This window comes from Saccoglossus kowalevskii, chromosome 6 (genome assembly GCF_978046115.1).
Source record: "Saccoglossus kowalevskii chromosome 6, keSacKowa6.1, whole genome shotgun sequence".
NCBI classification, from domain to species: Eukaryota; Metazoa; Hemichordata; class Enteropneusta; family Harrimaniidae; genus Saccoglossus; species Saccoglossus kowalevskii.
The window spans coordinates 9,987,111-10,013,428 of record NC_140646.1 but is presented as its reverse complement, the minus strand read 5'-3'; the positions used below and the strand labels follow the sequence as shown (position 1 = coordinate 10,013,428).

The following is a 26,318-nucleotide window of genomic DNA, read 5'->3' as shown; positions in this document are numbered from 1 at the left end:
GTCTTAAACATCCAATGAAATGTCCACAGCAACAACAGTCACTTTGACTGAGATGAGCTCATTAATATGCATAGATGTCAACCAAAAACTGAACTAGCTTAAAATTCACACATTATTATGCAGATGAGCTCATTAATATGCATGGATGTCAACCAAAAACTAATCAAATCTGCGCATTGCCCCAGACAAGCTATATACCAGGTTTCATTGAAATCCGAACATTGGTTCTTGAGATATCGATGGAACAGACACACACACACAGACAGACAGACACACAGACAGACACACTAACTGCAAAGACTTCGCACACGGGAGTCAAAAATGATATTAATGCAACGTGTCAATGGTAAAAAAAAAACATGCGGGATGGTATTTAATCCATCGTAGATGTTTTCGAAACGAAAATTAGCGAATAGGTTTTGTTTCGAGCCACTTTAAATGTCCTGTGTGTATTTTTGGTTGGTACTCATCACTTGCCCCAGATAGTGTCAATTTATACGCAGTAACAAATGAGACGCGATGGGGATTACTTTGAATTTTATGTACCGAGAAGTACGTCTGCCGTAAATTATTAATATTTGTTATGGTACTGAGCTGTACGATGGTTGTAATTTTACCATGTAGATTTTCGGGATTTACAAACCAATCTAAAAGATTATGATGCCTTCCTTATTAATATACGTAACTGAAAATAAATAAATATAATATTTATTGACACACATATTGATATTAAGATAGTGGTTTGAATTTTAGATATTTAGATTGTGATTGTTTGTCAGAAATTTATATAGTTGTTCTTGCTACTTCACGTTTTCCGTGTTAACTAAATTTCTAAAATATTTTTAAATGCCCTATAAGTTAATTTTGGGCATTTTTTAGTCCCCGTTCGGACGCAGTCCGAAAACGGGGACTTATGTTTTGCCCTGTGTGTGTCCGTGCGTCCGTGATCACCTGTATCTTGAACATGCATGGACCAATTAAGTTCAAACTTCACTCATACATCACACATTATATGGGACATATGCACATGCATTTTTTTCATGATCCGATTAACGATAGCCGAATAGCGGCCATTTTAAGGCCGAAAATGCATCAAAATCGCACATTTTCACCATTCCGAACCCGGATCTCAGTTATGCATGGACGGATTTTGTTCAAATTTGGTACATACATTAAACATAATAGGACCTTGATGCACGTCATTTTTTTTTTTGGATCGGGTTCGAAATGGCCGACTGGCGGCCATTTTGTTTTAAAGAATTCAGTTCTGGATCCGTATCTGAGACATGCTTGGATTGATCGAGTTCAAACTTCACACACACAAGGTACATCATGTCACAAATATGTATGTGCATTTGTTTCATGATCTCATTAACGATAGCCAAATGGCGGCCGCTTTAAGGCCGAAAATGCATTGAAATCGCACATTTTCACCATTCCGGACCCGGATCTCAGTTATGCATGGACGGATTTCATTCAAATTTGGTACATACATTAAACATAATAGGACCTTGATGCACGTTATTTTTTTTTCCGGATCAAGTTCGAAATAGCCGACTGGCGGCCATTTTGTTTTAAAGAATTCAGTTCTGGATTCGTATCCGAGACATGTCTGGATTGATCAAGTTCAAACTTCACACACACAAGGTACATCATGTCACAAATATGTATGTGCATTTGTTTCATGATCTCATTAACGATAGCCAAATGGGGGCCGCTTTAAGGCCGAAAATGCATTGAAATCGCACATTTTCACCATTCCGGACCCGTATCTCAGTTATGCATGGATGGATTTTGTTCAAATTTGGTACATACATTAAACATAATAGGACCTTGATGCACGTTATTTTTTTTTCCGGATCAAGTTCGAAATAGCCGACTGGCGGCCATTTTGTTTTAAAGAATTCAGTTCTGGATTCGTATCCGAGACATGTCTGGATTGATCAAGTTCAAACTTCACACACACAAGGTACATCATGTCACAAATATGTATGTGCATTTGTTTCATGATCTCATTAACGATAGCCAAATGGGGGCCGCTTTAAGGCCGAAAATGCATTGAAATCGCACATTTTCACCATTCCGGACCCGTATCTCAGTTATGCATGGATGGATTTTGTTCAAATTTGGTACATACATTAAACATAATAGGACCTTTGATGCACGTTATTTTTTTTTCCGGATCAAGTTCGAAATAGCCGACTGGCGGCCATTTTGTTTTAAAGAATTCAGTTCTGGATTCGTATCCGAGACATGTCTGGATTGATCAAGTTCAAACTTCACACACACAAGGTACATCATGTCACAAATATGTATGTGCATTTGTTTCATGATCTCATTAACAATAGCCAAATGGGGGCCGCTTTAAGGCCGAAAATGCATTGAAATCGCACATTTTCACCATTCCGGACCCGTATCTCAGTTATGCATGGATGGATTTTGTTCAAATTTGGTACATACATTAAACATAATTGGACCTTGATGCACGTCTTTTTTTGGGGGGGATCAAGTTCGAAATGGCCGACTGGCGGCCATTTTGTTAAAGAATTCAGTTCTTTATCCGTATCCAAGACATGTCTGGATTGATCAAGTTCAAACTTCACACACACATGGTACATCATGTCACAAATAGATATGTGCATTTGTTTCATGATCTGCTTAACAATAGCGGAATGATGGCCATTTTAAGGCCGAAAATGCATCAAAATCACGTATTTTCACAATTCCAGAACCGGATCTCAGTCATGCATGGATGGATTTTGTTCAGATTTAGCACAATGTGTTGTACATATGCAGGTGCATTTCGGTCATGATCTGCTTTGAATGTATATGTCACTCAAATATGAACGGAACGGGGACGTGTCATTGACAATGACTTGTTTGTTTACTATTTTCGTTGCATTTCATTTTCCCCAATGTTTTATGAATTATTTCAGTTTTCTTTTTAATGTTGCAATTTTGTGTAGACTTTTTATGCATATTTTTAAGTAGGCTTATTGTAGGTATACGATGTCTATGTGTGTAGATGACTACTGGTGGCTCCTTATTTAATAGATTATTCATAATTTGTTTATCATTTTCAAATATTCCCAAATATTACATCATGATCCTTATTCCCTCAGCACACAGGAGTTCTTTCTAAGCTTTCTTTGATTAATATTTTGTTTTTCAGTTTAAGGATCCTTTGATAATGTTACTATTAGCATCAGCAGTTGTCAGTGTTATAATGGGCCAGTTGGATGATGCTGTTAGTATAACAATGGTAGGTATTCACAATTCATCCTCAGTCTTGAGTAATTACCATTGAGTTAACATTGATTGGCTCTGTGGGAAGATTATGATAACTTGTGAATATTAATTTGAGACTGAAAATGTTGATAAGCTGGACAACACCCTGGGTTAAAATGTTATTCTATATATGTATGGCACATTTATAGTTGCTGCTTGGATGGCTTGTCACAGAGTTCTTTCTAAACATATGCACACTTCATGGTTTATCAAACAGATGCAGGATACCTAGGAAACTGGGTGATTGTTGTCAGATTATTAGGGTTGTACAAACCAGTTTGTTTACCTAATCATACCAACCAGAAAGTGTCGAAGGGGGGTGTCGTAACGCTGTTAGACCAACGACAAGTCCCAGTCAAGAGGATTAGTTAGCCCCTTGGCGCATGGCCCCTTCGAGTAACATAATAGAACTCAAAACCAGTTTCAGTCTAGCAGATTCTGATAAAACTAGGAATAAAACTGACCGATATCCAAGAATTGTCGATAAAGATTTTTCTTGATCATAGATATAGGAAACAATCGGCTACCTCGCTAATAGAGGGACTGAAATGATCAATCTCCCTTCCGCCACACCAATCAATGTACGGCCTCCATCTGGATTCGTACAAACGTCTGGTGCCGTCCGACTGTGCCAAAGCGAGGAACTTGGACAACTCTGCTGAAAAGCCTAGTGCTTGCATGAGTTTATTGATAGCCTCCACGCGTGAAATATGGAATAGTGCCGGGCTCATCGGTAGAGTCCCGTCCGGCTGGGACAACAGATCCGGAAGATCCGGCAATCCCACGGGAGACTCGACTAGAAGTTCCAGCAACATGAGGAGCCAGACCTTCACAGGCCAATTGGGCGCCAACCAAGTCAGAAGACAGGTGGGCTCGAGTCACAACTTCTCCAACACTTGGTGCCCAGTTGGAAGTAGAAAAAGCGTAAGAGTCCCTGTGACTCCAAGAGATCGATAAAGCGTATGCCGATGGGTTCAGATAGACCTATGACCGGTGTAGCAGCTGGATCATCTGTCTTAGCACTCTGGTGAAGACGTACGGTGCCGTGCACAGACCAAAGGGGAGGGCGAGTGCACTGACAGAAATATCAAAGTCGGTGTTTCCATCCGGAAGCGCTTGAGTTCCACAAACCCGTTCAGCCGACAGATCAACAGAGGTCTAGGACTGGGGACACCCCCCCCCCCCGAACTCTTTGGAACGAGAAAGATGCAGGAATAGAACCCTGGTGATACAGGGGGGGGGGGGGGTTTCCCACTAGGCGTATCACCCTTTTCTCCAGAAGGCTTGCTACTTCCTGTCGGATCGTCTCCGCCTTGAGGAGTCAGAGGAGTCAGAGACTGAAGAGGAATCTGATACCCACGCGACACTACTACAAGCGCCCAGGGATCGGAAACCCTCCTGCGCCAAGCTGGTATGTGCTGCATAAGGCGCGATCCCACTGGAAGGAGCAGACGGGGGTACGGGGCTAGTGCTTCCTGAACTCCATCCTCCCGAAAGGGAGAACAAAGAGGGGGAGACTGAGCCCGAGGACCCCGGGGAGGGAGACCCGGAGTCATACCCCCATCCATGTCCAGGCAGCCGGCGAAGCCTTCAAAGAGACTTTGCGGCCCCCGGTCCCCAGAAGCGTCAGAACGCCACGTTTCCTGGGCTTCTCTGACGCTTCCCGCTACTAGTCTTCTTCTGCCCCTTCGAAGGAAACCATGAGTGCTTTGATCCTCGCTGGTTGTGGCTCCGAGCGGCGGACTTACTACCTGGGCTGCCTTGCGGCTTTGGTTTGAACCGTTGACCAGACGGACTAGCTACCTTGGCCAACAGGGACGATTGCTTCAATTGGATACGCTGATCTTCCGCAACTGCCCAACCATTTATCGCATCCACTAACTGGCCACCAAATAGCCGGTCACTACCCCAAAGCTTTTTCCGCAAGACATCAAACTCGTCTCCCGCTGGAGTCGGATAGGCCCTTATCTATAAATCTTATCTATAACTTATCTATATTGCCACATTTACCAGTCATTTAGCGGTGAATGATAATTTCTACATTTTGTGTTGCATATATAGCTCTGACTTAGATCAATGCAGAAATCTGTTTCATTTGAATAGTCTTATATTATACCCAGATTGTTGACATATACAGGAATCAAATCTTTTTCGTGTACATACCATGCAGTGTCTATTTGTAGTCTGTTTATACCCTGTATGTATTTACAAAATTCATGTGATACACTGAATTCCATTGCATGCAAGAAGTGTATGGTTCACTTTTTTCTTTTAAATTCCATGATCCTTCCAATAGGGTGTATTAGTACTTACTACAATAGACCTCAATAAAAGCTTTTTATGACATTGTGAACATATTCTTTTTTTTCTTTTGTGCACACATGTGTTTTACTTCATAGCCTTTATATTCAGCTGTACCCTTGTATTATTGTGTGTCCTATTCATACTGTAGACTATTCTTATAGTGAATATTGTGTTCTACGTAACTGCAGCCTTTCTTGATTGAATATTTTACTGGTATATTTATTTTATTTTTCATTGTTCTCATAAAAAAGGAGAATATTTTATTGGTAGTATTTTTGGATTGTTCTCATAAAAGAGAAGAGATAATGAGTTATACAAAACATACATGATGAAAGTTTCAGGTTTAAACAACAAAATATAACTGTTAAAATGTATTTTCATGTACCAATACAAATTAATAAATAATATGGTCAATATTTATGTTTATGTCACATTCAATATTTTTTTTCTGAACATTAATTAATTTTTCTGAAATTAGTTTGGATTGCTGGTATTTATTTCATCAACAATATGGTAGCCATATAGAGAGTTCACTAAATAAAATCATGCAGTTGTCACTTTAATACTAGTGCTAAAATGTTGTACTTATTTATTTCAATTATCAAAAAGGGAGTTGTGTGTGTGGGGGCTGCTTTATTTCCACTGTGGAAATGCTATGTTTGATAGAGAGATTACATTTGCTGTGCTAATGTTTTGATTACCCATGGCTTGTTTCATGACTATATTTACATTTTATAGAAAAACCTCAAGGCAAAATGGCAGACTGTCTAGGGCTATTTAATCAACATATGATGGAGTACTATTTGTTATTTGTACCGTACATCATACGATTATTGTTCAAACTGCATGTTGTATCAATCAAATAATTTGTATAATTTCCAGTGTTTATTCTTCTTGCATTGATTCACATTGGCTGTATGTACTGATATATTTTTGTTTTTATTATTATTCTTTTCAATTTTAGGGCTACCATTTTGTTACTTCCTCAGTTTTTGTCTTTATTGTAATTTTCTTTTTCTGAGTCAATATCCAAATGAGGATACTATTATACAATAAAGATTATTATTATTACCCAACTGTATCAATTTAAGTGCAAGTCACTGTTGAATGTGATTGCCAGTGTCTTGAGGACCCCAGTGAAATGTTCACTGTGATTGCTAGTGTCTTGAGAACCCCAGTGAAATGTTCACTGTGATTGCTAGTGTCTTGAGAACCCCAGTGAAATGTTCACTGTGATTGCTAGTGTCTTGAGAACCCCAGTGAAATGTTCACTGTGATTGCTAGTGTCTTGAGAACCACAGTGAAATGTTTACTGTGATTGCTAGTGTCTTGAGAACCACAGTGAAATGTTTACTGTGATTGCTAGTGTCTTGAGAACCACAGTGAAATGTTTACTGTGATTGCTAGTGTCTTGAGAACCACAGTGAAATGTTCACTGTGATTGCTAGTGTCTTGAGAACCACAGTGAAATGTTTACTGTGATTGCTAGTGTCTTGAGAACCACAGTGAAATGTTCACTGTGATTGCTAGTGTCTTGAGAACCACAGTGAAATGTTTACTGTGATTGCTAGTGTCTTGAGAACCACAGTGAAATGTTTACTGTGATTGCTAGTGTCTTGAGAACCACAGTGAAATGTTCACTGTGATTGCTAGTGTCTTGAGAACCACAGTGAAATGTTTACTGTGATTGCTAGTGTCTTGAGAACCACAGTGAAATGTTTACTGTGATTGCTAGTGTCTTGAGAACCACAGTGAAATGTTCACTGTGATTGCCCAGTGTATTGTGGACCCCAGTGAAATGTTTACTGTGATTGCTAGTGTCTTGAGAACCACAATGAAATGTTCACTGTGATTGCTAGTGTCTTGAGAACCCCAGTGAAATGTTCACTGTGATTGCTAGTGTCTTGAGAACCACAGTGAAATGTTTACTGTGATTGCTAGTGTCTTGAGGACCCCTGTGAAATGTTTACTGTGATTGCTAGTGTCTTGAGAACCACAGTGAAATGTTTACTGTGATTGCTAGTGTCTTGAGAACCACAATGAAATGTTCACTGTGACTATCAGTGTCTCGTGGACCCCAGTGAAATGTTCACTGTGACTGTCAGTGTCTTCAGGACCCCAATGAAATGTTCACTGTGGCTGCCAGTATTTCTAATCAACAAACCCCTCTGTATCAGTTCAGAAATATTTCATTCCTACCAATAATTTCTTTTTCTTTTTTTTTTGACCAGGCAATTATCATTGTTGTTACAGTGGCTTTTGTACAGGTAATTTATACATTTTATTTTATCTCTGTCATGGCTTTTCAATGCAAGTGAATTGATTTTGTTTGTACCTTGTTAGCTTAGTCAAAAAACATGTGTGTTATTATTACGGTAGCCCACAAGTTTTGCCGTGCAATAATAGAGTTTTGCCTTGAAGTAATAGTGTTTGTTCGTCAAATAATGAAGTTTCGCCATGATGAATTAAATACATGTACATGTTGTCACTTGTGGGCCATCATACATTATGGCTTCTGTCTATACTAAATAACTTCTTGCATATATTATGATTTACTGATAAACATGCAAGTCAGCTTGAATATTTGTTTAAATTAAAAAAAAATAAAAATGTACAAAATAGTGAATCAAAATTTTCTAATACTTATTATTCAACCGTCAACCAAATACAAGTAGAAACTGGTGTTTCTATTTATGTTAATTTAGGAATATAGATCAGAAAAATCTTTAGAAGCTTTGACAAAATTAGTTCCACATACCTGTCACTGGTAAGTATGATGTTTAACCTTGCTGTACTTTATTTTATTTATCTATAATCAATATTAAAACCGAGAACAATTGTTAAATGTAAAGGTGAATTGTAGAAGTTTGGTTCTGTTGGGTGTATGATGATACATTTTGTATAGTGAACATTTTTTCCCCCAGAATTGGTAACTCTCCTTGATAAAAATTCAATTGAATTGCAAATATTAATCAGGATTCTAGACAATTCATCAAAGCAAATGAAAGACAAAGAGAGTACCATATGGAGTTATATAGTCTCCTAGCAAACAGTTGTATGGCAATGTACTCTGTGTCAGTGTTTAGTCTTGTGTCTAATTTACATGATAATTAAAGTGGTTCTTTATAAGCTCAATATCACATTACTTACAACCATTTGACATAATTAATAATGAACTGAGTTGAAACACTTTATACTGATTATAATATTAATGTCATGTTTTCTGATGACCTGGATTGAATTGGTGATCATAAAAAAATATTAGCGTCACAATGACACTGTGACAGATGGTTCTTTAGTTATTTTAGCTCTCAAACCTTTCTTCACGTATCACTACCATCCATTCATAAAAATAAAATTTGGATCACAGGTTTAACAATCCATATGTAAGGATTTCAAAAATCTGCACTCACAGATTTTGACATAAAAAATAGATAATTTTTTGAAAAAAAAAACATATTTCATAGTTATTTCAATTGTTATTAATTTAATAAAAATAACTGTGATTGTGCAATCTATGTTTTGATACTACAGTTTACGAAATAGCCGAGTAGAAGTTACATTAGGACGAGATTTAGTACCAGGTGATATTGTACAGCTGTCGGTAGGTGACCGTGTGCCCGCTGATATGAGGTTATTGGAGGTAAGAGTTAACAAACACACATTCCTCCCATGTGTACTGGCAAGCTGGTACACTGGTACTGGTACTTCATGACTACATGTGTTAGCATATCACAATGGTTAATTGCTAATATCATTCATACATTGTTAATGGTGTTGAACCTCATTTTGAAAATATGTGGTACCCAGTAATTATTGCCTCACTAATAACATTGGCCTTTTTTTTGAAAAATAAGTTGTTGTTTTGTTTTTTTGAGCTAACTATGAAGTCTGGTCAGTTTTATTCTGAAATAAATTTCTCTGAAACTTGTGACTTCACATAACGTCCACATGTTTGTAATGTGTGAAAAGAAAACACATTCTTACTCTTACATTGTCAGTCACCTTAGGGTAGCATTCTTTATAGAAAAAAAGGCCTCTCCGGAAGGGCACTCCCGCCTCGCCCCGCGCGGGGTGGTCAAGCATAAGAGGTATGATCCAACATGCTCTTTCGTTTCCGCTTACAACGGCAGCTATATTTTTATGCTCCGCCATTACAAGCACGACGTAAGACGGGTTAGAGTTTCTGACTGAGAATTATCTATAGTTTCTAGTATGGTAATTTACTCATTTCATCCACTATTAGGGGCCCCGTTTTTACCTGTTTTTTAGTTGAATTGCCGGCTCAGTTTACTTTCACCGGATTCTGATTTTTGGCGCAATGAATTTACTTTTTTTTTAGTCCCCGTTCAGGCGCAGCCTGAAAAGGGGACTTTATAATTCAGGTTTTGTCCTTTTTCCGTCTCCAACATTTTCTCAGAAATTCTACAGCAGGTATCAGTGAAACTTGGCAGGTTGATGAACAAGTGTCTTCCTAGTATGCATGTAATTTTTTTTCCAGATCTGAAAATCCAAAGTGGGTCTTTTTCACGATTTTTATAAAAAATTACCTTCTCCGGCAACATTGACAGAACGTCTGCGCATGCTCAGAATAAATTAATTACTGTAAATTACTTTATTTTTGCTTGCAACATTTTTTTGCTATTTTTGCTGAAGGAATGTTTCAGTTAAAATAAAATCCAGCGAATGATAATTCCAGCTGAAATAAAATATTTTACAGTAGATTAGATCTGTGAGTAACGCTACAGCACGTGATTTCTCCATTGCGTGCAATTTATTATAGTACTGTTTATACATGTATTCTGTTCGGCTCAGTGGTCTCATTCACTCGTTACTAGAAGAACTAGTAACCTTATTTGATTTCAAGAACTTCAAGAAGGCGGCATAAGAGACGTGTTTGCAAAGGTAAGTTCTCCAGTTTCTACAAAATTGAATGCATTTTGGGGTACGATTGGTGTACATTCCGTGACGTACGTACGGACGTGAATATTATGATGATTGCCAGCTTTATATTCTTGTGAAAAGCCAAAAAAGCAAACAATTGTCTCCAATTTATGACACAACATATAAAATTGGTAAAGGTACTTTATTTGGCAAACAACAGGGGAGCCCGCTGCTGGGATCAGTCAAAATACATAGCTTAGATCAAATTTCTCAGCGGGCTCCCAAACGTGAAAGTAGTAGCTTTCACTAGCTACTGGTAGGAAAAGTAACAGACCTTGTAAATGATAAAACTGGGCAACACCAAATTGTTGCTGGCTGAGTAAATGAAAATACAAATGTAACGAAACACTGTAAAGTAAAACTCTGTAATAAAGACTATAAAAATACAAACAATAATAAAAGATAAACTGGTTAGTGCAGCAGTAGCTGCAGGTTAATAGGTTAGTCATTAGTACGAATTGAGGGGTAGGATACCGCGGAAGCTGTACCTACTGGTTGTGTTATTTGCAGAGACAGCGGAAGCTGAAACTGCGTGATGTTATGTGTTACTGGTAAAGGCAGCGGAAGCTTCAATTACCGGTAGAGGCAGCGGAAGCTGCAACTACATGACAGGTTAGCATTGAGGCAGCCGGGGCTGGCCTGATATGGTAGAAACAGCGGAAGCTGTGATCTACAAATATGGTTGTTACTGAAAATGTTAATAAAATTACAACTGAAATTACATCTTGGGGGCGAATGAGGACATGGAAATGTGCGAAAACCCCCAAAATGATGCAATGAGATTGCAGAAATGGCCCCCAAGATAATAATTTTAAAAACCCTAACTATATCAAGCCTAAGCCTTATGAATCAAACTGGAATAATTGACGCAGATACGAAAAGAGTTAGTAGCTACCACCCAATATTGCATGTGCTGCACTAAGAGTGCCATCAGATGAATGAATATAACGGTTATAAGTATCAGAGGACCACCGGCCAAGAGTTTTTATCATGTGGTCATGTATGCCGGCTCTTGCCGCCGAAGTAGCCGCCCCAATCCGAAACGAATGACCTGAATACTTAGATGAGTCTAAGCTGAGGGAACACAATAGTCTACGCAGGTATTGTAGGAAAACTACACGAGTAAGAGGTAAATTATTTTCCAATACAAAAAGGGGGTCAGAAAGTGAAGGTGTAGGTTTCATGGCTACCCTCAAAGACAGATAGTAATGCAAAGTGTCAACTGGGCACATGCGACTGTTCTTGAAATATTTAACAATAACTCCCTTCCGAAAGGGATCTGTCTTGGAAGATTTCAAGCGAAGGAAAGCTTTCGTGTTACCATCAAAAGTGACATCCTTGATGCTTAAATGAATTTCCGGGTTAAAGGTAGAATTAATGGTAAATTCACCACAACGAAGGAAACCGAAAAAGGCAATAAGTATCAATGATTGCATAAGGATGTCTGTAAAATGGGTAAACACTCCAGCTTTCAAAATGGAAAACATACTGAATATAACCTCTGATGTAAATGGGAGCCTTAACCTTGAGCCCTGGCTTTGACTTCGTTTAATAGCTCTTAACAATAAATTAACACGTACCATTGGTTCTCCTGCATGATACTGCCAGGGGTTGGAAACCCCAGCCTCTATATATCTAAAACGTACCCCAGCAAGGTAGAGTCTAACGGTTGATTCGCTGAGATGTAAATGTTTATGACAGTGAGTTATAAAAAGCAAAATTAAGTCCTCAGAAATTGCAGGTAAGTTCAAATTTGAACACAGAACATTGTGCATATTAGCAAAACGAAGAAAAACAGCTAAACCAGAGTCATAAGACTGCCTTGTTTTTGGTGATATAGTAGAAGTCCACAGGTGATTTGTATCTTGCGCTAAATCTGAGTTACTTCGCAGTATGGTGGACAAGGTGATTTGTTCTCTTGTGCATCTGGTGCCAGCTCTCTGAATTTCTGTAATTGGAAACGGGATAAGGCATCGGCAATTGAATTTTTGTTTTCCTGGGAGGAATTGAGCCAGTATAATGAAGTTATGTTGCATGGCAGTCAGTGTTAATCGTCGCATAAGAGTGTTAATTGCATAGCAGTGTGAAGCTGCCCTGCCTTTCCTAATTATGTTTACTGTTGCCTGATTGTCACAGTTGAAACAAATCCTCTGCTTTGACCAATGCTGTCCCCATAGCATTGCCGCTATCACAATTGGATACAACTCCAGCAGAGCCATAGATAGTTCATCACGTTGTTCAAAAATTAATTCCTCAGGCCATTTGTCACAAAACCAACTACCTTGAAAGAAGCCTCCGAAACCTTTGGTAGATGATGCATCTGTATAAATGTGCAAGTCAGACGCACTGATCACTCCCGAATTCATAAACAGATGAATCCCGTTCCATGAATCCATAAATAACTTCCACATTGATAATTCTAAACGGCAAGCCTGGTTCAAGGAAACATGATGAGTTAATTTGAACACTGATGAAGCCAGTCTAAGTAAGTGGGCAATGAAGGACCTGCCTGGTAACACAACTCTTGCAGCAAAATTTAGATGACCAAGCAAGGAAAGCAACTGCCGTTTAGTGATTGATTTTTTTGAAGTAAACTCTGATATCTTCTCCTTTATCCTGCTTATTTTATTTGCGGGCAAGAAAGCTAACATGTCCTTGGAGTTAATCATAACTCCCAAATATTCAAGCTCCTGGGATGGTCCCAGAGTTTTGTGGGCTGCCAATGGAATGTTAAGAGTATTAAAAATCATCGTCATAACTGCCATGGACCTCATTGCTGTTTCCTCCTCTTGATCAATTGTGAGAAAATCATCGAGTAAGTGGAGAATGAACTTCACTCCAAATTTATGAATTGCTATCCAACAAATAGCCTGAGAGAGCAAGTCAAAAATTTTCGGACTAGACCTGGAACCGAAGACCAGCCTAATGAAAAAATAATACTTGTCATTCCATTTAACGCCATGCAGATGCCAAATGGATGGGTGAAGTGGTATTTGCTTGAATGCATCTGTTATGTCGAACTTGCACATATGAGTATTGCCGTTCAAACGCCTAATCTCTGCAAAAGCATCGTCAATCCTTATGTAAGACATTGAAAAGGTCTTTGTCAATGAGTTCGTTGAGACTAGGAATTCCTGGTATATCGTGAGGTGCTGACAAATCTACAATAAGTCTCATTTTCTTGGAATACTTCCCTTCTGCCACGCCTAATGGGTTAATTCTGAAAAGTGGGAAGGGAGGAGTGTCGTAGGGACCAATAATATAGCCCTTCTCTAATTCATCATTTAAAAGGCGAGAAACTACATCAGGGTTTTTCCTTGCTGACAAATTATTTGTGCATTCAAATGAAGTGGTGGGTTCCTTGCTGATACCTGTCATAAAACCATGCCTTAAACCTGTACATAAACTGGAAACAAAGTTCACATCTGGGTGGTCAGTCAGAAAATTATGTAACTTGTCAACGTCAATAGGTGTGTTAGCTGTTTCTGGTAGTCACTCAGACTGTGAATGTCCATTAATAGTAGATTTATTAAACCTAGGAGTATTCTGTGACTTGGGGCAAATGTGGGCAGGATGGTTGGCTTTGCAGATAGTACATACATGTGAAAAAGGGCATGGATTTCTTGAACAACCCTTACCATGAGCATTGTAATTGTTGCATAACTCCCTGCCATTCCAATAAATTTTAGGACGCCCTCTGATGTCACTACTTTGGTTGCCACGTTGAAAATTTCCTGGTGAAAACTGTTTTCGTGGACAGAAGTCCAGCGTATGCATGGTACTGCCACAAATAGTACAAGAATTGGATCTGCGGCCAGCTGTGAGACGCATGAAAATATCAGGGTCTCTAATCGACCAATCGATTTTAATGTTTCTTTGTGTAAGCCAAGCCTAGTTGCAAATTCAACGTGATAGTCGTAAAATAGACTGCCGCCGAAAGTGACAGACATGTCCAAGATATCATTTTGATAGCTATCCAGTTCCTCTCGTCGATGAGGGTACACTTCACAAATTACTTCTTTATATCTATTAAAAGCCACTGAAAACTCATTGTGAGTTAGAACTTTGTTAAGCCTGGGGTCTGGATTTCCCTTTAGCTTAATTTCATTACCCGCAGTGTCAACAAGGGAACGACCTTCCACACTCTCGTGAGCGGGTATTAACAAAGACGCGAGATTTATGTATTTACCTTGAAGAATGTTATTCCTTGTAGAGTCTGATACTGTAACAATTCGTGGTAACTCATGGGAAGCAACACCAAATCTTCTTCTTTTCGGTGTTGAATCAAAGGGATGACATGCGCTAGAATTATCCAGCTGGGCGAGCGAATTTGCTGCTCCTCGGTCTGGTTCAAGTTGTGGCAAACTGGCGGCCGCCATATTGTTTGCATTCTGCATTTCATTGCAGGATTGTCTAAAACCGCGAACTGTCTGCCCCAAATCTAACGTGCCTTGATCAGAAATAATAGCATTGCAAGTTCCATTTCGTAAATCAGCCCTAGCAGGTTCATCTTCCTGTATAAATGTTTCGTCGACAATGGACGAGGATATATTTACACTGTCCGAGTTACGCTGTTGAAAGTTTAGCTTGTAAATGTTTATCGCGTCTTTTCTGTTGACGCTCGCTGGTAAAATAATTCCCATGTTCCCTAATTTGTGACGAACCTCAGCAGCAGACCAATTCATAGGGTTGGTTGTATCTAAGACTCGTGTCCGTGAAATACTTCTTGTTGTACGAATAGGTTGGTCAGCGATAATATTTTCAACTGCTGTACGAGGTATAGAAATTGACCTACCACCTCGGCCTTTGTTTCTAGCGGCACCACGTCCTTTGTTTCTAGCGGCCCCACGTCCTCTCCCAACTGAAACACTCCTAGTAGTAGGTACCACATATTCGGCGATCTGTGTAATGGCAGGAGCATTACGTTTACGGCCTCTGCGATTGGTATTAGTATTATCCATTTCGTAATGAATATTTTGATAAATAATTGCGAGAGTTGACGTGACACGCTGCTAACTGGACGCAATTGCAGTACAGAATGGCTAAACAGGAAACACGTGGGGTTATGCAAATATTGTGTCCATAAACACTGTTTAATATAAACATTAAACACACATCTACGAAACTAGTTTGTAAATTGTATACCCTGTCAAATTATTGTACACGGACGATTAATTCATGTGGACATAGTTTCAAGTTAGTAAATCGTTATCCGGTCTTTTGCTTGTGTCGCGATTTCCGAAATATCCACAACTCGGGGGGGGGGGGGGGGTGGAGATAGAATGTCCCTGTGTCGCTCAACTTATTCATTATATAATAGTAGGTTGCGTATGATTATATTCGTATTTTTATGTTGTGAGCATTAAACTGTTAGTTGTAATGAAGATTTTGCCGATCTCGTACGATTCAACATGGCCGATGTGCAGTGACAACACGTGTATGGACGTTCGGTCGAGTAGTCTGCAACGAACCATGAAATCGCCCGGCGTTTTTTCGTCATTTTTTTTTAGTTTTTTTTAAATATTTTAGATATTTCATTCACTCCTGGCGCCTAAAAGAGTCTAATTTATATTTTACCGTAGTCATTGACACCTATTGTGAATAGCCCGAATGGGTAAGCTTTGTTTCGACAATGAGCTGTTATTTCTGCGAACAATGTTAAATTATTCTTTGAATGCTCAGTTTATATTTTGAAAACAACTAATTTTTTGATTAAAAAAAAAATCATGCCGTTTTCCCTGTCAAAATCAAAGCATAAAGATCTTGCCAGAACATCGGTAAATCTACTACCGCGTTGCGTTCCCCACGAGGTCACTGAACCGTTATTAACATATTTAATATATAACATGTCCGAAAATGCCTAAAAGATATTTCCAGACTTGTTGACAAGTTTCCTTTTGATCAAAACTTGAGAATGCAAAGGATGAGTATCAATAAGCGATACAAAAAATTAGTCAAATTGAAGAAAAATAAGTTTAAAGAAAAATTACTGCATGACTTAATGAATTTGGAAACAAAAAATCTATCAGAATTCTGGGATATCATCAAACAAATTAAAGAGTACAATGATTTGGATACTAGTAAACATCCTCCATCCATTGCATCAACAGAATGGACTAATTATTTTTCAAAATTATATAACATTAGTACAACAGATTCCAATTCAGTGTTGGATTCTGAGGTAACTAATTTTGTTGATAACATGGATCATAATGCTACTAGTAATCCGGATCTAGACAAAGAAATTAGTATAGCTGAAATAATCAAGGCTATCAAGAAAACAAAAGTGAATAAATCATCAGGCCCAGATTCAATTCTCAATGAGATGTTCAAATGCTATAGTCCACTATTATTAGCTTGTATAAGCAAACTTTTCAACCATATTTTATCAAGTGGATGTTTTCCTGTACACTGGAGTACTAGTTATTTAGTACCAATTCATAAATCAGGCCATATTTGGGATGTAAATAACTACAGAGGAATTGCGCTTTCTAGCGCCACCTCAAAAATCTTTAATACAATTATTCATATCAGAATACAGCATTATTTTGACAAAAACAATTTCTTTCAAGATACTCAATTCGGTTTTAGAAAAAAGTCATCTAACTACAGACAATGTCTATATTCTGAAATCATTAATTAACAAATATACAAATAAAGTGGGCAAACATTATCTATATGCTTGCTTTGTGGATTTACGCAAAGCTTTCGATAGTGTTTGGAGAGAAGGACTTCTTTTTAAATTGGCTAATGCAGGAGTGACAGGAAAAATAATCCACTTGATAAAATCAATGTATAGTAATACTAAATACGCCATCAAGACTAACCAAGGTTATTGTAAACCCTTCATGTCTTCTAGTGGTGTTAAACAAGGGTGCAATCTAAGTCCCCTGTTGTTTTATATCTATATCAATGACCTATCTGAAAGTCTAGTACAAACTGAACCTGTCAGGCTGCATGACATGTCATTTAACTGTCTACTCTTTGCGGATGACATTGTCATACTGTCAAATTCAGGTTCTGGGCTACAAGACAGTCTTAATCTCTCTAATGACTACTGCAAAAAGTGGAAACTTACTGTCAACATAAAAAAAACCAAAGTTATTATTTTCAACAAAAAGGGGAGAAAAATTAATGATATCTTTTTTCTAGGTGATGAACAAATAGAAGTAGTATCTTCATATACATACTTAGGGATCACCTTTCAGAATAGTGGCAATTTTACAGTCTAATAACCTTGTAAAGAAAGCACAGCGAGCACTATGGGTCCTAAAACAAACTCTGCTATTAAACAACATTATTGCCTCACCAATTAATGCAATTAAACTATTTTGTAGTTCTGTTATGCCTATTCTACTATACGACTCGGAAATTTGGGCAGCTTTTAATTTTAAACCTAATATCACCCCTGAATTATTTATTCAGAAATTATTTAGTGATAGCTCAAAAATTGAATCAATCCACATCAAATTCTGCAAACAACTACTTGGTGTTCACAAAAGAGCAAGTAATATTGCTGTTAGAGCAGAGCTTGGTAGTTATCCCCTAATTACTGAAATTTGTACCCAAATGTACAAGTTTTGGTTAAGAGTAAAAAATAACGAATGCAGTAATATAGTATAGTGCACTGTGCTTATCAGTCAGAGTGTACAATCAATAGTAATTCATGGGCAAACTTTGTTAGCAAACTACTTGAAATAACTCGATTAAATGAAACAGATCATAATGCTAACATTTTTAGAAACAATCTTAAAAGAATTTACTATGAAAAAATTTGGTTGCCAACTCTATCCAAAAAGGAACATAATAAACTACGTATTTACAATAAATACAAATCAGATTATGAATTTGAACCGTATCTAAATAAAATTAATAATTTAAATCACAGAGTAAGTGTAACCAAATTTAGAATTTCAGCACATAAATTACCAATTGAAAAATTAAGATACCAAAAAATACCCTCAGAGCAAAGATTTTGCACACTGTGTTCTGATCAGTCTGTTGGTGATGAAATGCATGCTCTTTTTGACTGCAAACTGGATGAAATTGTAAAGGCACGTAGCTACTTTTGGAATACTCTATCATTATACAATGATAATATTTTAAAATTACCAAAAGAAGATATGTTTGTGCATATTATGGGAATAAAAGACAGTTTCATTGCCAATAGTCTAGGAAAGTTTATTAACACAATTTTACAATGTAATACCTAATAGTTGTTAGTGTTATCTGTTTTAACATTTTATTGTATTTTTTATATCTGTATTTCTTGTTATTGTGTTGTTGTTGTTTTTGATTATTGACCATGGTTAATGTATTCCCAATTCATTAATTTGAGTCAAATAAAAATAAAATATACTATACTATTTAAATGAGCCACGTGTAAATGCATGAGAACATGGCGGATGTCGTATCGCTTTGCACATTTACATTCGACTGAAATCATTCGTTTACGATGAAACTAAGTTGAATATTACTTCCAATTTATAAAAATTCAACGAATTAAATTTTTGTGCGTTATTATTATCATTACTGAATAATAATCAACAATTGCAATACTTCGAAAACAAGTAAGTTATTCACTTGCGAAACACAGAATGACCAGATTGTGCTACCGTGATCATTTGCTACCGGTACTAACCACTAAAGCAATGTATTCGTGTTTGTATTTATTCAAAACTTCTTTTAGAACATACTTTACTTTTCGTTATCAACAAGATTATAAAAACAATAATGGATGTTACAGTATGTGAATTTTTTGGGGGGATTCAATTCCAACATTTCGCGATGCCTATGAACCAAAGGCCTTTCACTCTTCTCTGAGTGTGACACCTAAACCAGAGGTTTTATGGTGTATAAACTGGCACTAAATGAAAAGGCTGTTGAACCTTATTCAAATTTATAAGTACATGTTATTATGCATTTCATTATGAAAACTGACTAAATTAAATGTGATCTTATTTTTAATTATGATTATGATTTATATCAGTAATGACGTTTTCATCCAATATTAATTGTGCAATTGTTAATATGCCTACCTACACATTTATTGTTTTTGTTTCTCATGCTTGATCATGCTTGATTAAAATTCAAAAAAAAAAGTAGTCATGTAGCCCCTTCCTGTTACCTGTTTTCAACTTCTTCCAAAGTAAAACTGGCGAAGCCTTGTAATTGCCATACAATCATCAACTGTGGGAAAACTTGTATGTTATTGAAAATCTTTATTTTGTTGTCTGTGAATTAATATAATATTTGAAATGGCGTAATGGTGCAAAATATTCTCAAACAATCAGGCTTCTGATGACACTACACTGCGCATTTATGCACAGTCAGTATCCCAATGCGCGATCACAGCTTACTAAGTGATGATTGTGGTTGAAATGGAAAACTGAATACAAAAATCCAGTAATATCTCAAACGAATTTCCGTCTGCTGTGAATGCATGTTTCGTTGCATCAAATAAATAACCCAATTTTAAAGCTTACAATCTTGTGCCATACAGGGTCAAGTGCTCAATAGCAATAACAAATGTGATTTTTATGTATTAGGTCATTGAATGTATCCAAAAACATGGTACCAATGATCTGAAATTTCAGGAGTGCTCGCTGAAGGTTTATCAATCCTGGGTATTGTCTTGTTCTTTTTCAATCCTGCATTTCATTTACTAGAATTCATACTAAAAAAATAGTTTCTGTTTTTCTTCGAATAATTCGTCCACTTTCAAAAACAAATATTTTTCCATAGTCGAAATGCTAGAAGAATACAAAACTACTGTTATTTCATAGCGATACCTGTAGGGCCATTGTCAATTAGTTCGCCTGATCAACACAGCGTTATACATAGGACTGATATTGAATCACGGAGAGTAAAATCTTGTGATACTAATCCCTAGAACCACTCAGATTGGGACATATGTCTTATGAACCCACATGTGTATATCTTTGACAATACTCATTTTAACCTTTTTTTTTTTATTCACAGTGGTGCTGTGAACTGCTTCAATTTCGCAAGGCAATTTTTTCTGGGTTCCTGCAACATGGAGTGTCAGGGACTTTATTGAAATGTTGTACACAAATTTTACAAAATCTTGAATATATCTAGAAGTGAAAATAAAATGGTTTACAGTATTTTATACCCATTAATAATGATTGAAATGCAATAATATCACTGCACTAAAAAAGACTTCAAACAATTATTTGTTTCTTCTCCATTCAAGGGAATGAGCAGACCAACCTTTATAACTGGCTTTCTTAATTATTACATGTATTTGCTCTGAAAACATAGCTTTTACAATTGTTTAAATTAACAGATGTTGTTCTATGTACAATGAATACATTTTAAATAATAAACCTTACTGTGTTAATAACAAATTGTATTTGACAACATGAGAATGATTCTGATGCCCAGTGGTGATGTTGAAACAAACCCAGGTCTTGGTAATATACTAAGACCTGATTAACAAAGTCATGTACATCAAGGTTCACTCAGATTTATGAATGCAGTTTCTTGAGCAAGTATACATGTATGACAAATAGTTTTGTTGCACTTGTGTACTCTGAAATTCTAAACATGGATCAGTGGAAGTTTTTAGTTGTCAGTACAAAACTAGATTATGGGAAATCACTTTATGATGAGTTGTAACCACAAAGAGTACATATTTATTCACCTGTTTGCAGATGTTCCTTGTACAACTTTATAATCAAATAACGAGGACTGTGACATTTCATGTCTTGTCCTGATCTTACTTTCGTAATTTCTGCAGATGCTAATATGCCTAAGTCACAAAAAAAGAAGATGAACATCTCGCCTCAGACAGGACGTAGGACATGATCTTCCTGCTATACGCTTATGCCTGAGTGGGATCCCCATATGTGTTGTCACAGTTGCCTTAATTGTGTCAGGGACTCCGGGGTCTGCTTAGAGGGGATTTGCGATTTATGGGACCATAAAATGTGGCTCATTTGTGAAGCGGGTTGGAAGGCTGAAGGCAAGCGATCTAAAGCTGGTAGAGGTCGCATAAAGAAGGGAAACAAATCTTACTGCCGCTAGCGCTGGTATGTCTGATTCTATGAGTGAGAAATCTTTCCCTACGCTTGGTAGTCACCACGAGGCTCGCCTCCGTTCGACTACCAAGATTTTAGGAGAGTTCTCACTTATCTGACTCCCTGCTCGGCTGAGATATTGCCTGTACTTCCACCACCAGGGCTAGGGTCAGGTGTGTCCCTTTCTCCAAGTGATCTCTCCTTTAGAGGGTCAGTGGGGGACAATTCACATCAATGGGAGGGGGAGCGTCCACTTCTTTTATAGAAGGGGGCCCTCTCCTCGGAATGAATCGCCTCACGCATCCTCTTCCGTATTCCCCACACACCCCTCAGGCTTTCCCCACACCCCCCTCAGGCTCGGGCTGACCAGGCATTGTTTCCTGCATCTTTCCAAGCCATGTCCCCTCTTATGACTCTGCGAGGGGAGGGGACTCCAGTGTTGGTACCCCTGTACAGGGTGGTACCCAACCCTCTTATGGGGGACAGCGACCACTTCCCCGACAGGAGGTGGCGAGTGCTTTGTCGTTTCTCGTCCCCACTTTGGCGGCGCAGTCACAGGATACCCGACCAACCGGAGCCCAGCTGTCCCTTACTAATAAGCAGTTAAGGTCGCAGCTTGTGAACCGTGCAGTGACGGCCGCAAGACTCTTGTTTCGCACAGGGCCGGTGGTAATCCCCCCCCCCCCCCGGACCCGTTTTTATCGACACTCTTCTCCCATTGCCGGCGTGGAGACTACATCCGCCGGCCAACTCCCCTGGGCACCTCGTGTGACCCAGGCTATGGAGAGGGCAATGGAGGGGGGCGATTGGTACCCTTGGGGGGAAAAGGACAAACCTGAACCTGAACCGTTCGGTCAATCGATACCTCATTGGGGCTACGCGAACCGTCGATGGGTCCTCGGAGTGGGACACTCTCGCAGTACCACAGCCTTCTCCACGGGTTCACCGTCCTGATCCAGGTACCCATACTTTTGTTAAGGTGGGTAGTGCGGATTGGGAAGGCCACGTTGCGTGGTCATTTGACCGGCACCAGAGCCTACTAGTGCATAGGGCTTTACAGGCGGAACTTACACCCATACATTTTATAGAATGGGTTTCTTTGGCGTTAGAGCGTCAGCTCTCCTTGCTAAGTTCTGATCTTCTGAGTGCTTAGCATCAAAACTCTATCCTCGAGCAGTTCATACTGTCCTCTTGGCAGGGGCAGTTTCGGCTGAGCGTGAGGCAGTTCTGGGTCTGTGCGCCTATCCTACTCCAGTGGGAGACAAGTTTGATCGCCTGTGGAGAAGGCCTTGGGGGCGTGACCGGCTATTTGGTGTTCCGTTAGTGGATGCAGTGAACGGTTTGACGATTGCGGAAGATCAGCGTATCCAATTGAAGCAATCGTCTCTGTTGGCTAAGGTAGCTAGTCCTTCTGGTCAACGGGTCAGACCAAAACCGCAAGGCAGCTCAGGTAGTAAGTCCGTCGCTTGGAGCCTCAACCAACGAGGATCAAAGCGCTCATGGTCTCCTTCGAAGGGGCAGAAGACGAGTAGCGGGAAGCGTCAACAAAACCCTAAGAAACGTGGCGTTGGTGGTGGGCGTTCTGACACCTTTGGGGACCAGGGGGTCGCGAAATCTTTTTGAAGATTTTGCCGGCTGCCTGGACATGGATGGTGGTATGACTGCGGGTCTCCCTCCCCGGGCTCCCCGGGCACAGTCTCCCCCTCTTTGTCCTCCCATTCTGGAGGATGGAGTTCGGGAAGCACTAGCTCCGAACCCCCGTCCGCTCCTTCACGTGGGATCGCGCCTTATGCAGCACATACCAGCTTGGCGCAGGAGGGTTTCCGATCCCTGGACGCTCGAAGTAGTGTCACTTGGGTATCAGATTCCTCTTCAGTCTCCTCCTCCTCTGACTCCTCACCCTCCCTCAGGTCTTTTGCCGAGGGACAGGTTCAAGGCGGAGACAATCCGACAGTAAGTAGCAAGCCTTCTGGAGAAAAGGCCGTTACACCTAGTGAGGAATCCTCATGTATCATCAGGGTTCTATTCCCGCATCTTCCTCGTTCCTAAGAGTTCGGGGGGGGGGTCCAGTCCTAGACCTCAGTCGGCTGAACAGGTTTGTGGATGGAAACACCGGCTTCTGTCAGTGCACTCAGGCTGGATTTGAGCGACGCTTACCTCCACATTCCCATTCACCACTCATGCAGCCGGTATCTCAGATTCCCATTAGAGGGCAAAGTCTACGAGTTTACCGCCCTCCCCTTTGGTCTGTGCACGGCACTGTATGTCTTCACCAGAGTGCTAAGACAGGTGACCCAGCTGCTACTCCGGTCGTCGGTCTATCTGAACCCATACCTCGACGACTGGTTAATACACAACTGAGACAGGGAGGTTTTAGTGGAGCATGTGCGGTTGACGCAGACGCTCCTGCACGAGTTGGGCTTTTTATTAAATATTTATTAAATATTATTGCCAAGTCCAACCCAATACCGTCTCAAAGCCTGGTTTTTCTGGGTATGCAGTTCGGCACGGAGCAAGGGCGCGTTCGCCCCTCTCGGGAGCGATGAAGCTCTCTTGTAGAGCTCGCCAGCCAACTCCGGTCGACGAGATCAATGTCAATGCGCAAACTGATGCGGCTTATTGGCAAAATGACGTCAGTTCGTCGTCTGGTTCCATTAGCAGCTCTCCGGTCTCCAATTCAGAGGTGCTTACTGGACTACAGAGTCCACATGCGGAACTTGACATTCAGGGTTCAACTGTTAGATCAAGCGACGGCGACCCTTTTTTGATGGCAGGACGCACAGAACTTGGAAACGGGTGTACCCCTAGAGCCGACGACTCCCTCGCTGACTCTCATTACAGATGCGTCGCTCCAGGGATGGGGTGGTCATCTGATGAACCTTCAGGTTCAGGGGATGTGGCCGCCCTCGTATTGGGACCTAGTTGCAGACCTACTGTCTCCGAAACATTTTCTGGAAGTCGCACACCACCACAGAGTCTTGCTTCGGACAGACAACAGCTCAGTAGTGTCGTACATCAACAAGGAGGGGGGGACATGTTCCCCCACCTTGTCGAAGCTAGCGGAGGAGATTCTATTTTGGTGCCTGGAGCCAAGTGAAGCTATCGGCTCACCACCTTCCAGGGATACGCAATAGTGCCGCTTGGCGACCCGTTGTGGCAGATGAAACGTTTGTGAGAATGTCGGATCATGCCTCTTATGTGTGGTCTCTTAGGAGAGGCCTTTTTAGTCCCCGTTCGGACGCAGTCTGAAAACGGGGACTTATGTTTTGACCTCCGTATGTCCGTACATGCGTCTGTGAGTGCGCCCGGACCTGTATCTTAGAAATGCCTGGACCAATCACAATCAAATTTCACACATACATCATACATGATATTATACATATGCATGTTAATTTGTTTCACGATCTGATTCAAGATGGCCGAATAGTGGCCATTTTTGTGCTAAAAATCATCAAAATCAAGCATTTTTCGGCTGTTCACAGATGGATTTTGTTCAAACCTTGTATATACATTGGACATTATAGGACCTTGATGCACATCATTTTGTTTACGATCTGATTCAAGATGGCCGAATGACGGCCATTTTTGTGCTGAAAAATCATAAAAATCAAGCATTTCTCGGCTGTTTACAAATGGATTTTGTTCAAACTTGATATAAACATTAGACATTATGGGACCTTGATGCAAATAATTTTGTTTTTCAGATAACATTCAAAATGGCCGACTAGCGGCCATTTTGTTTTAATGAATGGGCTTCTAGACCCATATCTCCGACTTGTTTTGACTGATTATGTTCAAATTTCGAATATTCATTATACATCATGTCATAGACAGATAGATATATTGGTTTGACTATCCTTTAAAAAAATCCTCAAATATCAAGCATTTCTTGCATTTATGGATGGATTTTGTTCAAACTTGGTACATACATTAGACATTACAGTTTCCTGATGCACGTCATTTTATTTTTCAGTTTGGATTCAAAATGGCGGACTGGCGGCCATTTTGTTTTAATGATTGGGCTTCTAGAGCCATATCTCTTAAATGCTTAGACTGATTATATTCAAATTTTATATATTCGTTATACATCATGTTATATAAATATGTATGTATTCAAAATGGTTGATTTTGAATGCTCTTCCAGAGCAATTTCTCTCAATATGGACATTCAAGTATTTTTTTGACGATCAGATACAAATGTCAATCATTTTAATGTTAAAAAAATCATATTCCTGACATGGTTATATTCCAGCTATATTACTATAAACAAAACTATATATCTTAAATTTGATAACTTACGGGGACTGTGCAATGCATGGCTTGTTTCTATAGGAAATGCTACCCTAAGGTGTTCTTTGTGAACAGGGTATATTCCCTAATAGTTTCCGATATGGGCTGTAATCTGTAGTTAAGCCTACGAGTAATAAATGGAATTTATTATTTCTACGGACTTTCTGGTAGGTATGATTAGGTAAACAAACGGGTTTGTATAACCCTAATAATATTCAATGCTACAAAATTTTGTGCAAAATTAAAGCGGTTTATAGGATATAGGATACAGGATAAAAGAAATTGTCTAATCTGCAGATTAGCCAATGATTTACTAGTTGTGTTTACTATGATATAATCTGATATGAGTGTTATTTTAATCTTGTCCCAAGCTCACCACCATTCAATATGATCTGAATTAGTACAGCATTTTAGATTGGTGCAGAATGCCTACACTGTAGTGTTTTCTAG

General features: G+C 39.2%; 1 protein-coding gene across 1 annotated transcript in view; it reads left to right on the top strand.

Annotated features, from left to right (window-relative positions):
• LOC102801296 (calcium-transporting ATPase type 2C member 1-like) overlaps positions 1–26,318 on the top strand; it is a 181,750-nt gene that overhangs the window by 29,488 nt on the left and 125,944 nt on the right. The window contains exons 3-6 of the mRNA XM_085500018.1: positions 3,173–3,262; positions 7,824–7,859; positions 8,298–8,359; positions 9,127–9,235. Coding sequence (XP_085356144.1) covers positions 3,173–3,262; positions 7,824–7,859; positions 8,298–8,359; positions 9,127–9,235 — 297 coding nt within the window. The remainder of the gene's footprint in view (positions 1–3,172; positions 3,263–7,823; positions 7,860–8,297; positions 8,360–9,126; positions 9,236–26,318) is intronic.